General features: G+C 58.7%; 1 protein-coding gene across 3 annotated transcripts; it reads left to right on the top strand.

The window, feature by feature from the left end:
• The first annotated feature begins 594 nt into the window (after positions 1 to 594).
• GLYCTK (glycerate kinase) lies at positions 595 to 10,375 on the top strand. Of its 3 annotated transcripts, XR_009959702.1 has the most exons (7): positions 595 to 865; positions 1,543 to 1,733; positions 2,738 to 3,101; positions 3,338 to 3,489; positions 5,014 to 5,189; positions 6,219 to 8,438; positions 9,768 to 10,375. XR_009959702.1 is itself a non-coding variant. In XM_062585844.1 (6 exons), exons 3-6 carry the CDS (start codon positions 2,815 to 2,817, stop codon positions 7,122 to 7,124), a joined length of 1,521 nt encoding a protein of 506 aa, XP_062441828.1. In that variant the 5' UTR covers positions 595 to 865; positions 1,543 to 1,733; positions 2,738 to 2,814; the 3' UTR covers positions 7,125 to 10,375. The 3 variants fall into 3 exon arrangements, 2 of the variants coding, with proteins under 2 accessions (XP_062441828.1, XP_062441829.1); XM_062585844.1 differs by having other exon boundaries at positions 6,219 to 10,375; XM_062585845.1 differs by lacking the exon at positions 595 to 865 and having other exon boundaries at positions 918 to 1,733; positions 6,219 to 10,375.
• The last annotated feature ends 561 nt before the right edge of the window (positions 10,376 to 10,936 follow it).

Here is a 10,936-nt window from a genome sequence, read left to right as displayed (position 1 = left end):
GGATGTAATTTCCCCATGTGCTAGACAGAGCAGCTAACTCTGGCAATTACATTATTTCTAGACTCACCATCGTTGGCAGTAGTCTGAGAGCTGCCGTTTGGATTATTTTTCTTTCCAAGACTGCCTGTGCATGGGTGTGGGGTGATGTTCAGTTCCCTTGATCTTGTTTTTAAAGTCTCAGTGAAATGAATAAGAATTTTATTTTTTAATAACTGCAGTGGATTTCACAGCCTTGATTTATGGCTGCTCCCTAATGACATTTCGTACTCGGTACCTGAGATTGTATAAATAAATTACATAAAAGTGAATTTGTGACATCATTAGCAGCACCCCCGTTCCAAGGGGAGCCTCTGGTGCGCCTGCTGTGCCTAATCAGAGCTGACAGCGAGCGGAGCTGCACGCTGAGAGCTCCAAAGCTAATGGGTATGTGCCAAATTCAGCTCGCCACTGCGTCGGAGCAAAGCTGGAAGAGCCGCCGACCGCAGCGGGGATTACTCGGGATTTACACCTGCGAAGCCGAGATCAGTATCAGGGCTGCTGTGCAGACAGCGCGCCCTAAGGTCTTCAGAAGCAAAGGAAAGACACAGCACCAAACGCTGGATCAGGCCTTGACGGTCCAAACATAATCTGAGCTCGGGGGGCAGGAAACAGCTTGCCTGCCTGCCATGGCGCTGAACCGCTTTCCAGAGCAAACACGTACACAAGTGCTGGATGAACGAAGCCGGCATTTATTTTTTCAGCTCCCGGAGGAGAGGACTGCGTTTGAGCGACTCGCGCCCGCTGCGTCGCGTCTGGAGGTAGAGACTCCGCACGGAGCCGAGCGGAGCCGCCGGGAGGGCGCGTGGGGCCGGAGCCGCCGTCGCAGGTCTGGTTGTGCCCGCCGCCCCTCGCCGTGGTGCTCAGCCAGGAAACGGTCTCACCCGGCCGCAGAGGGGGGCTGTTAAAAGCTTGGGGGCTTCATCTTCTTACGCTTGCCCAGCTTCATTTCGGCCTTTCTCTCCAGCCTGACCCTACGTCGCGGCTGAGTTAGACCCGGCGACGCAGGGCGGGACGCCGCTCCGCTTTGTGACCCTTCCCTCCCCCTGCCCCGGCTGCCCGGTGGGCCCCCGAGCTGGCGGGGGGAGGCCCGTCTCCGTCCCCCAGGGGCGTCCGGCTGCACGGGCACCAGCACAGCGCTGTAAGAGGGCTCAACCTCAGAGGTTTAAACTGCTTGGAGTGCCGGCTGCCGCAAGGTTTAGGAGGCCAGTAACAAACTGGGAAGGACGCTTTCTCTTTTATTCCCATCTCCCCTCATGCCGGAACAAGTCAGTCTTTCCGAGCACTGTCTAAAGGCAGTTTAGATAGGTGGTGTATCTACCCTGAGTTATGCCTTTAAGATGAATACTTCATTATTTTCTCTTGCAAACCCATGACCCACCATATGGCTTTATCTGCAAGTCCCTTTCTCAATAGATCTCATAGCATGCCCAAGCTTTCCTTGCCTGAAGAGGTGCTTGTATGGAGGCTCCTCCGGAGCCTTTCAGTCTGTCCCTGTCATTGCAGCAAAATAAGGCATAGCTGGACCCAGAGGAGCTGTTGCAAAGTTTGTCTGGCTTAATGATTAACACCTCCTGATGCTGCGGGAGCGTTAGGGCAGAGAGACCTCTGGACTCGTGAGCTCTCCCCAAAGAGGAGCCAGCCGCCGGCCTTGCACCGAAACGCATCCTTTTACGGGCGAGAGGATTAGCTGGCAGGTAATTTGGACAGTTCTGTGATTGAGTGTGCTGCTGGGGGCTGCCTCAGCCCCGTGGCACCCTGCCTTAATTGCGTGCACAGTAATTGCCAAGAGCCGGAGAGATACAGATCACAAGGATCTTTGGCACCATGAAACCAGCAGTGAACTTGCTGCCAGTTAGTGGAAGGACGGAGAAATGCTGTGCATGGGGGGAGGAATAGAGACACCTGAGCCCTGGCAGGGGCTGCCATCCTCTGCCAGGACAAGCCTCTGACCTTGCGCTGTTGCGATTCTTCTGTCTACACCCGTAGCTATTGCATATAGTACTAATACTTACCAAGGACCAGCTTAAACGGGCTTTCTCAGGCCCAGCTGGGAACTTTGCTGGGCTCCGAAGCCCTATTTGCACTTGAAATGTGATTTTAATGGATAATGAGAGGAATAAAAAATAAAGGGGAACGGAGCGTTATGCTGACATCCTGTTTGGTGTGGAAACCTTATTATGGGCCTCTTCTGTGGTCCGCACCAGTATGGGATGGGGCAGCCAGAAAGCCCACTGTTTCTCCAAATCCTGTGACTGATCATGCGAAGGACTGGGGTGGCCGGGGGATGAGGTCGGCGTTTGGAGAGCAGGGAAGGGAGTTAATGCAGTGAAAAGCTGTTCCACCCTGACGCCCTGCTCTCTCCAGGATGGAGAGCAGCTCCCACGGTTTGGGAAGGCATCAGATGTTGAGCAAATTGAAATGCTGGGTGGCCAGAGCAGCTACATGCTGGCAGGGCTCCCCTTCCCCAGGGCAGGGTGCTAGGATGGCAGAGCAACCACATGCTGGCAGGTAATTTGAATGTTGCCCTGTCCTCCGCTCCCTCCTGCTGGGGAAGAGGCCTGAAAATGCAGCCAAGACGGACCTTACTCTAGCAGAAGAGGGAACCAGAGCACCATGGTTCGTGTTTGTCCCCCTCTCTGCTCTCCCGGTGACAGCCCCTGTCTCTCAGGCTAGTGACAACGCTTGCTTTCCCTTGCAGGTTGGAGTGCGCGGGCTGCCGACGTCGGCCGAGCGCGCAGAGCCCAGCGGCCGAGCCGGGCGCCAGCCCGCGGCAGCATGTCCCTCCGCGAGCACGCGCTGGCCCTCTTCCGCAGCGCCGTGGGCACGGTCCGGCCGGCCCCGATGCTGAGGAGGGCTGTGACGCTCCAGACGGACGGGCGCCCTCGGCTGCTGGTGAAGGGCCGGACCTTTCCGGTGAAGGGGAACCTGTACCTGGTGGGCTTCGGCAAAGCTGTGCTGGGCATGGCTGCGGCGGCGGAAGAGATCCTGGGCGAGCATCTTGCGCGGGGCATCGTCAGCGTGCCGCTGGGCATCCAGAAGAGTCTGCAGCGAGCTGGAATGCAGTAAGGAGCCTGTGCCTGGGGGGTTTGCATGTCCCAGTGGCACCAGGGGGTGCAGCCCACCTCTAGGGCTGGGTGTGCCATGCCCCCAGCCCAGGGGGGAGACCCTCAGCAAAGTCCCCCTCCACCTTTGGCCATGCGCCATGACCACTCCAAGCCCGTTTCCCGACTGGGTGAGCATGGAGCCACCTGGGTGGGTGCTGGTGTCAGGGGCACGGCGGCCTCTCTGCACCCTGCAGGGACATGCTGCTGAGGCCGCGTAGCAGGATCGAGGTCATCGAAGGCGCGAAGAACAACCTGCCCGACCAAGAAGCTCTGCAGGCAGCTGGCGCCATCCGGGAGCTGGCCGAGGGCCTGACCGCCGACGACCTGCTCCTTGTGCTCATCTCAGGTAGCGAGGGCATCCTGGCAGCAGGCTCCAGCTGGGCAGCCCCTTGGCCCCCTCCGGCCATCCCTCTCTCCCCTCAGATTTTCCCCTTTCCTCCCGTGTGCAGGAGAGCTGAAATCGGAGCCATCAAAGCAGGTTAGGTCAGTGGGCCGAGCAGCGGTGCAAATGGGGTAGAGCCATTCCTGGGTGACACTGGGCCACCACGAGCCACCGCAGCAGCCACGTGGCCTCCCAGTGCTGGGGAGAAGCGGAGCTGAACGTGCTGGGTGAGCGGCGGCTCCAGCCTCGTGGCTGCAGGGAAAAGAAGCAGGGGCTGCGAGCAGCTCTGCAGGAGCACCTCGGTCTCCTCTGCTCCGCGAGGCTCCCTCTGGCTCCTCTGCGGATGCCAGAGCCTCATCTGAGCCAGAGGCAGCAGTGCAGTTACGCACACGCTTGGGCAGCTGGCATCTGGCTGTGCTTGCTGGGATTCCCTGGAGTTTCCCGCTGTCCTTTGGCTCCCAAGCCTTTCTGGGAGCCTGCAGGCTCACAGCCACGGCCCGACCGCTCCTCGGCTGCAGCTCCCCGCGCACGCGCACTCCCGTGCGGCGGCCAGGCCCCAACTGCCCCCCCTCTCAGCTGTATTCCTCACTGTTGATTGAAACACAGGCCTTTGCTTTTTTTTTTTTTTTTTTTTTTTTCCTTGCTCATCATGTTTTATTGATGATGATTTGCCTCAAACCTCTGAGCAGCCTTTGCCCTTTTATGGTAGGTTTCAGCTGTACTTTTGTATGCCTTCACCCTCTGCTCAGATCTCGCTCCTAATCCATATTTTCCATCCATTTTACTTTTCTAACCTTTCTCTTGCCTCCTTTTCTGCTTTCCAATGCCTGATTGTACCAGTCCCCCGGACAGGGTTCCCTGCGATGAGGCCATTGCCCCAGCATCTGGGGACACTCTGTCCGCTGTGCTCCTCTCTCCCCCGTTCTTTCCTCCTGGCCCTCACTGAGCGCAGCTCGGCGGGTCCCTGTCTCGCCACGGGCGTTCCTCTACGTGTTCCTCTACGTGTTCCTCTACGCTGCCCTGACCAAACAGAGCCAGCAAAGCAGGCAGCGGCGCCATCTGCCCGAGCTGACTGCTGCGTGAGTCACGGAGCCCGTGGTCCCTGCTCACCCAGCCCAGCAGCCCTTGAAAAGCAGCCTGGCGGCACGTCAGCAGCCTCACGTGGTGGATGCAGTAACTCCTGACCTTCTGCCTCGCTCTCGGTGGTCCCCACAACTGCTGGCATCGCAGGCAGGCAGGACCCCGGGCTGGTCAGGTTTTAACTGGCTGCAGATGGTATGGGGCAGCGGCGATTCAGACCTGTTGGTGGAGAAGTCATTTTGCAATGTTAAGGCAGTTCCCTGACACGTCTGCATTTCCCTTCACAGATGGCTGTTCAAAGAGGCACGGGTGCCCCTGCTGAGGGGTCAGCCAGCCCCAGAGAGCCCAGGTTTCCTCCTGCCCTACTGCAAAGTGCGCTCAGGCCCTGCTCTCTCTCCTGCTTCCTAGGAGGTGGCTCAGCCCTGCTGCCTGCTCCTACCCCTCCGGTCCTTCTCGAGGAGAAAGAGAAGCTCACGAAGATGCTGGCTTCCAGAGGAGCTGCCATACAGGAGCTGAACACTGTCCGCAAGGCCCTGTCCTTGCTGAAGGGTGGAGGGCTGGCCCGGCTCGCGTATCCCGCACAGGTAGTGGGGGGAAACCCGCGCTCGCCCAGAGCTCACCGAGTCGCTCTCCAAGTAGCACTTTCATTGGTTGACTCAGCTCTACTTGCAGGGGTTTTTCATCATTGGGTGAATAATCTTTGCATTTAGTTTTGGGAATCTGTTTCTTAAACGATGGGTTGTGGCCTCCCCAGAGGGGACTGCAAAGGTTTGGAGCATCTTGTTCAAAGCCAGAGAAGTTGCACAAAAGGGAGAAAGAGGGTTTACCTGCACTTGCAAAAGTTTCAGCAAAGCTGACCCCAGAAGAGAAAACTGGCCAGTTGTTTTTACCCCCGGCTTCACAAGCGCTGTGCCATGCTGGGTGTCTGGGGCGTAGCATGGTTAGCAATGCTACACTGGAGAGAGGTTTGGCTTTTTCATCATTCTCTTGTCATTTTGTAGAAGTAAGACAGATTTCACGGAGGTTTACAGAATTTGAGCCAGATGTAACCTCTCCAGATGCCCAAAGAATATATAAAAGAGCAGAAGTGCCAACAGTCAGTGCTAGCTACTGGAGCTGCTATCCAAAATGAACAGGCACCAGTACTCCTGCAGCACTGGCCGAAAGACCCCAAATCACAAGAGGAAAAAGGTGGCGGAGAGGGAATTCAGACGTGGCGAGCCTCCCCAGACCCCAACCCTGACCTAGGAGCAGCTGGTGCATTGCTGCACTTACTCCCGCAGCGCTTGCAGGGCCGGGCCCGACCCCTTGTCTCACCTGGGGGCATCTGCAGCGTATGCTATCGCTGGTGTGCAGGTTGAACCTGCACTAGATTAGCAGCCTGGCAAGTGCTGTGGCACCAGTTACGTTTTCCAGTTTGATGGTCCAGCATCAAATGATGTTTTGTTTCTGCAAGCCCGAGAAGCGCAGGACCTTAAAACAGAAGTGGGCCAAATTCTGCCCTTGTTGACACCTGCTTTGCAGGTTTAACTCCGAGCAGCACTTATGCCTGTGCTCTTGCGTGGGCGCCTGTCTCTGCCTCCCACATTAATCCACAGCATTTCTCTTGGCAGGTGGTGAGCCTCATCCTTTCTGATGTGATTGGTGACCCCCTGGACATTATAGCAAGCGGGCCCACCGCAGCCAGCTCCCACAGCGTCCAAGACTGCCTTCAGATACTGGAGAAATACAAGCTGCTGACCAGCCTGCCTAAGTCGGTGGAAACAGTACTGTCCAGCTCTCCTGCAAACACTGCCGCTCCAGAAGATTATTCCCATGTCTTCAACGTTATAATTGGGTCAAACACTCTGGCTTTAGATGAGGCCAAATGCCAGGCAGAAGACCTGGGCTACGCGACTCTGGTCCTGAGCGCAGCAATCTGCGGGGAAGTCAGCCGCGTGTCCGCACTCTACTGTCAGCTGATCCAGCTGGTCTGCCTGGCCTTCGCCGGCCTTGGAGACGGGCCTCTGAGCAACAAGGTGAGGGTGAAGCTCCTTCAGCTAGCAGCGGAGCTGAAGATCCCTGGTTTGAACCCTGCCGAGACTCTGCAGGCCCTGAAAGGATTAGGGTCTGACAGACCAGTTTGCATCCTGGCCGGCGGAGAAACCACAGTCCGGCTTCAAGGAAGCGGGAAGGGAGGAAGGAACCAGGAGCTGGCTCTGCGAGTGGGGCTGGAGCTGCACAGAGCAGGGGCCACCGAGGCCGGCAGCCCCCTGGGCAGCTGCGAGATCGTCTTCCTCAGCGGGGGGACGGACGGGCAGGACGGGCCGACGGCGGCGGCGGGGGCCTTCTCCGGCCCAGAGCTGGTGGATGAGGCACGCCAGGAGGGTCTCGATGCAGAGGTGTTCCTCAGCAATAATGACTCCTACACATTCTTCAGCCAGGTCCAGCATGGACATCACCTTCTGGTGACAGGCTTAACGGGAACCAACGTGATGGACATCCAGGCTATTTTAATTAGAGCCAAGGAGAGAGCGTGAGAGCTCCCTCCGCAGATATCCAGGACCAGGGGCAAATGAGGATATTAACACTGGAGACAAATGTAAACTGCTTAAATTAGGGCTAGCTGTTGAGGGCGCTAATAACTTTGACAGGACTGCACTAATTAGACACACGAGAGGCTGTCCACAGCAAAAGCATCAGGAACAAACACTTTTCACTGGGATCAAAGAAAGGTAAGCAGAGCACCACATTAGGGACACGAGAGCCACGCTCACACCTCTCTACTAAGAGCCACCACTGCTGTGACAGCTTCTGCTCAGGCTAAAGGGCACAAGAAAAGCAAGGCCACAGCAGCAGCTGCATCTCCAGCGACCCCAGCTCAAGAGCAGCTCATGTGGGCGCTTCTGCAGGCTCACAGAGGTGCGTTACGGTGACCAGAGGACATCATGGGCCACGCACAGCCCCCGAGCCTGGCGTGGTGCAGCCCCAGCAGCGTGCTGCAGAGCACTTTAGCCGAGAGCAGCAGCGTGTGATCTCAGCTGCGCGACGCAAATGCCAGAGGGCAGCGCATCCTCCCCGTGCGGCGTGAAGAAGGGGGTGATTCAGGCGCAACGGTGCACGGAGCCGGCTGAACGGGAGCCCTCCTCCTCCGCTCTGCAGCCTCCTCGTCTCCGCAGGGACGTTTTCCCAGCTGCTCCTTCTTGGGAGAGCCCCTGTGCCAGCAGCGCATATGCGACGGGCATTCATGGTATTGTTTTCCAACTAGTCAGAAGACAAGCGTGCATCCAGCCCGAGCCCGTGACCTTTCCTCCGCACCGAGGCAGAAGTCGCTGTCGCTCTGATTACCTCGGCTACTCCTGCACAACAAAGGCAAGGGAACGGTCCCGCTCAGCTCCCCGACCCGCGCTGCCGCGCTGCTCAGAGGGCAAGGCTGCAGGAGCTTGCTTTGTCACGGAGCCGCTCCCCCGGCATACGGCACTGCAGCGACTGCCGTTTCGTCACCTACTGCAGTGCTAGATGTGGGAGAGCAAAGCTGAGCCAGGTTTCCCAGGACGCACAGCCCACGGCTGGGCTGCGTTATGGAAGGGCTATGCCTGTAGCAACATGCACAGCAACAGTTTTGGCTAGATATTCAAAGGACTTGGGCTCAGCAGCCAGTGTGACCCAACACATTCAAGTCTGTTTGAAAATCTGCCTGTGTATCACAGAGCCTAAGCGGGAACAGAGCTCTTTTGAAAAATCCAGCCCTAATTTAACAGGACACGCTAGACTCAGACTGTTTCCAGACAGACAGAACTCCTTCATGTGACTGATCTAATCCCGTGACACAAACACAGCATCCTGCCAACGCCGTGAGTAGCGGTGTCGCTGAGCAGTTGTGCTGCGCGCAGTTCCAGGATGGGTTGGAGGGTGGGTTTCTGAGGAGGATGCAACACCTTCTGCTTTGGTTTTTAAGCCAGCATCTAACAAGTAGGGCTGGCAGCAGGACTGCCACGGGGGCCACCTCCTTCCTCTGGGTACGGGCACCAGGCTGGCTGCTGGACTGAGCAGAGCACAGCCCGAGCCACCAGCAGCCTCTGCCCCCAGCCGAGGCGTTTCAAAACCTCAAAACCTAAAAACATCCCTGCTTGTCATTTGTTCTCAGAGTCTGAACGGCTTCTGTAACGTGCCTAGACTTGCTCACGCTGGCAAACTGCATTGAGACCTGCCAGAAGAGACCTGCCAAGTGTCATAAAAACTCACTGTGCCGCTGCAGCGGCAGGTGATGATGGTGCAGAAGCTGCTGCCTTGTGTCGCGCGTTTTCTCTGGAGGTCGCCAGCAGGTTGTAGAGCATTTGGCTTTTGCCACGTGCCCGGCGCGCCAGTGCTGTGGGGGCACAGATGCGTGTGCTAACGCAGGGGAAGGAATCCAGGAGACAGCCAAAATGTTTGGTGGGGGGCCAGGATGACTGGCTAAACCTGGCCACATCGTGTTGTCCAGGCTTCCTGGCTAATTCTGCTCCCGTGACAATCCGGAGTGGCTCTGGCTTTGCACCAAGTTGACTGGCCAAAGGGGAGGTGGCGGTCCTTGGCGACTGTAGGCGTCCGGCCACAGCCACCGCGCTGCTGCCCTCTCCCATCTCCCGGTTCGGGGTGGGAACGCTGCACTGGGAGGCGAGAGCCCAGGGCCTGACTCCCTGGGGAAACAGGCCAGGAGCAGCATCACCAGCACCGCCGGAGCTGCTGTCTGCACCCTCCTCGGCTGCCCTCCGCACCCCGCCGCTGCGCCCGCAGCCTTGCAAAGCTGCCGAGTGCCGTGTTAGTCCTTGGGGCCAGCGCTGGCGCCGTGTCGCAGTCACGTTCAGAAGACCTTGGGCGAGCGTTTGCTGGCTCCTCGGGGGAAATGCCTGCGCTGTTAATACTCGTGTATCCTGAGCAGTGTCCTTGCTTTCTAAACAGTGGCTTTTCACTAATGATTAAAAGGAGCTTGTGTTGTGGGGAGAGGAGGCTGATGAAAGGCCCGTTGAAAGGATGGAGCTGCTTGAAGCGCGTTTCACATCTACGTTCGCTCGGCCTCCATGCGTGGTTTTGTTCTTGGCCCTTCTTTTCTAACGAGGAGGTAACAGGAGAGTGGGGGTGTTGGCCAAGGACACCCGGGTTACCAAAATACTTTTCCTCTTCTGATGCTTCTATTGGGATAGATCCAAGCTTCGTCTCTGCCTAATTGCTTTGATGAACCACGTGCGCCTTCCACCGAGGGAGGAAAGGTGCTCCTGCAGGAGGCAGCTCTGAGGAGGGCGCGCAGCCCCGCAAACACGGCACCGGTTATTCCTCCGGGTGAGGCTCAGCTCACGGCACGTTACGGCTCCAGGCTCGGCCAGCGCCTCCCGCTTGCACTCCGGACAGCCGGAGACCCCCGGCATCAGCCAGCGCAAGCCCGGGCTGCTCCGATGGCGTTTTGCGAGGATTTCTTTGCGCCCAAACGTCACTTACCTGCCGCGGACCGATTCGCCCCGGCTCGTCGCAGCCCGTCAGGAGCGACTCGAACGCGCGGGGACGTCCCCGCTCCGCCCGAAACGCGAAGGCGAAGCCCTCTGCGCGGCAGCGCGCCTCGGGGCGGCAGGGAGCGCGACGGCGTGCGGGACGGGGCGCCTGGGCCGCGGGGCACCCGCAGCCAGCGGGGCGCTGTGGGGCCCGCTCGGTCCCCCGAGCGCAGCGCTTGCGGCCCGCCAGCGCTAACGGCCGGAGGAAGTAACTACGCTATTAACAGTGGAAGCTTTTGGCAGTAAATTAAAAATCTTGGCTGCTGCCCTTGGCTCTGCTCTTGCCTCTTAGGAGACATTAATATCGCGGCTCCCCAGCATTCCCATTATCACTTCATTAAGGATCCAATAATGATAAACGCAGATGGTTTTATTTTGCACCGAGCCTGATTAATGGCTAATATTTCCCAAGGTGTTAATGGGGCCCTTCCCTTACGGAGCAATCGGAAGGGGTCTGCCTTTAATCTCCTCCACGAGCCGGGCAACTCGCAGCGTTTTCGCTAAGGCAACGGATTCGAGGCAAGCCCCCAAAGGGCGGCCGCGGTGTCCCGAGGGACGCGGGCGAGCGCCGCGTTGGGGCCGCCCCCGCGCTCAGCCTTCGGTCCCGGCGCGGCAGCCGCCTCCCCCGCCGCGGTCGCGCTCGCCGCCGGCCCCGCCGCCGCTCCGCTCCAGCTCGGCACGGCCTCCTCCCGCGCGGACGAAGGAAAACCGCTCCGGAAAGCCGCCCGCCGGCAGGGACCCGATGCGCTGCCGCCGGCTCCGCTCCGCCGCGGCCGCCCGCGGGAAAGCAAAAGGCTCCGGGCGAGGCAGCGGGGCCCCCGGGGGAG

The sequence above is a fragment of the Rhea pennata genome, chromosome 12 (assembly GCF_028389875.1).
Source record: "Rhea pennata isolate bPtePen1 chromosome 12, bPtePen1.pri, whole genome shotgun sequence".
Lineage (NCBI taxonomy): Eukaryota > Metazoa > Chordata > Aves > Rheiformes > Rheidae > Rhea > Rhea pennata.
This window is presented reverse-complemented; position numbering and strand designations above follow the sequence as displayed.

What these genes read in the sequence shown, in the direction of transcription:
- GLYCTK (XM_062585844.1), top strand. Translation starts at nt 2,815, where the DNA reads ATGTCCCTCCGCGAGCACGCGCTGGCCCTCTTCCGCAGCGCCGTGGGC. An exon ending in GCTCCTTGTGCTCATCTCAG is followed by an intron (nt 3,490 to 5,013) that starts GTAGCGAGGGCA and finishes CCTGCTTCCTAG; the next exon opens with GAGGTGGCTCAGCCCTGCTG. An exon ending in GGCTCGCGTATCCCGCACAG is followed by an intron (nt 5,190 to 6,218) that starts GTAGTGGGGGGA and finishes TTCTCTTGGCAG; the next exon opens with GTGGTGAGCCTCATCCTTTC.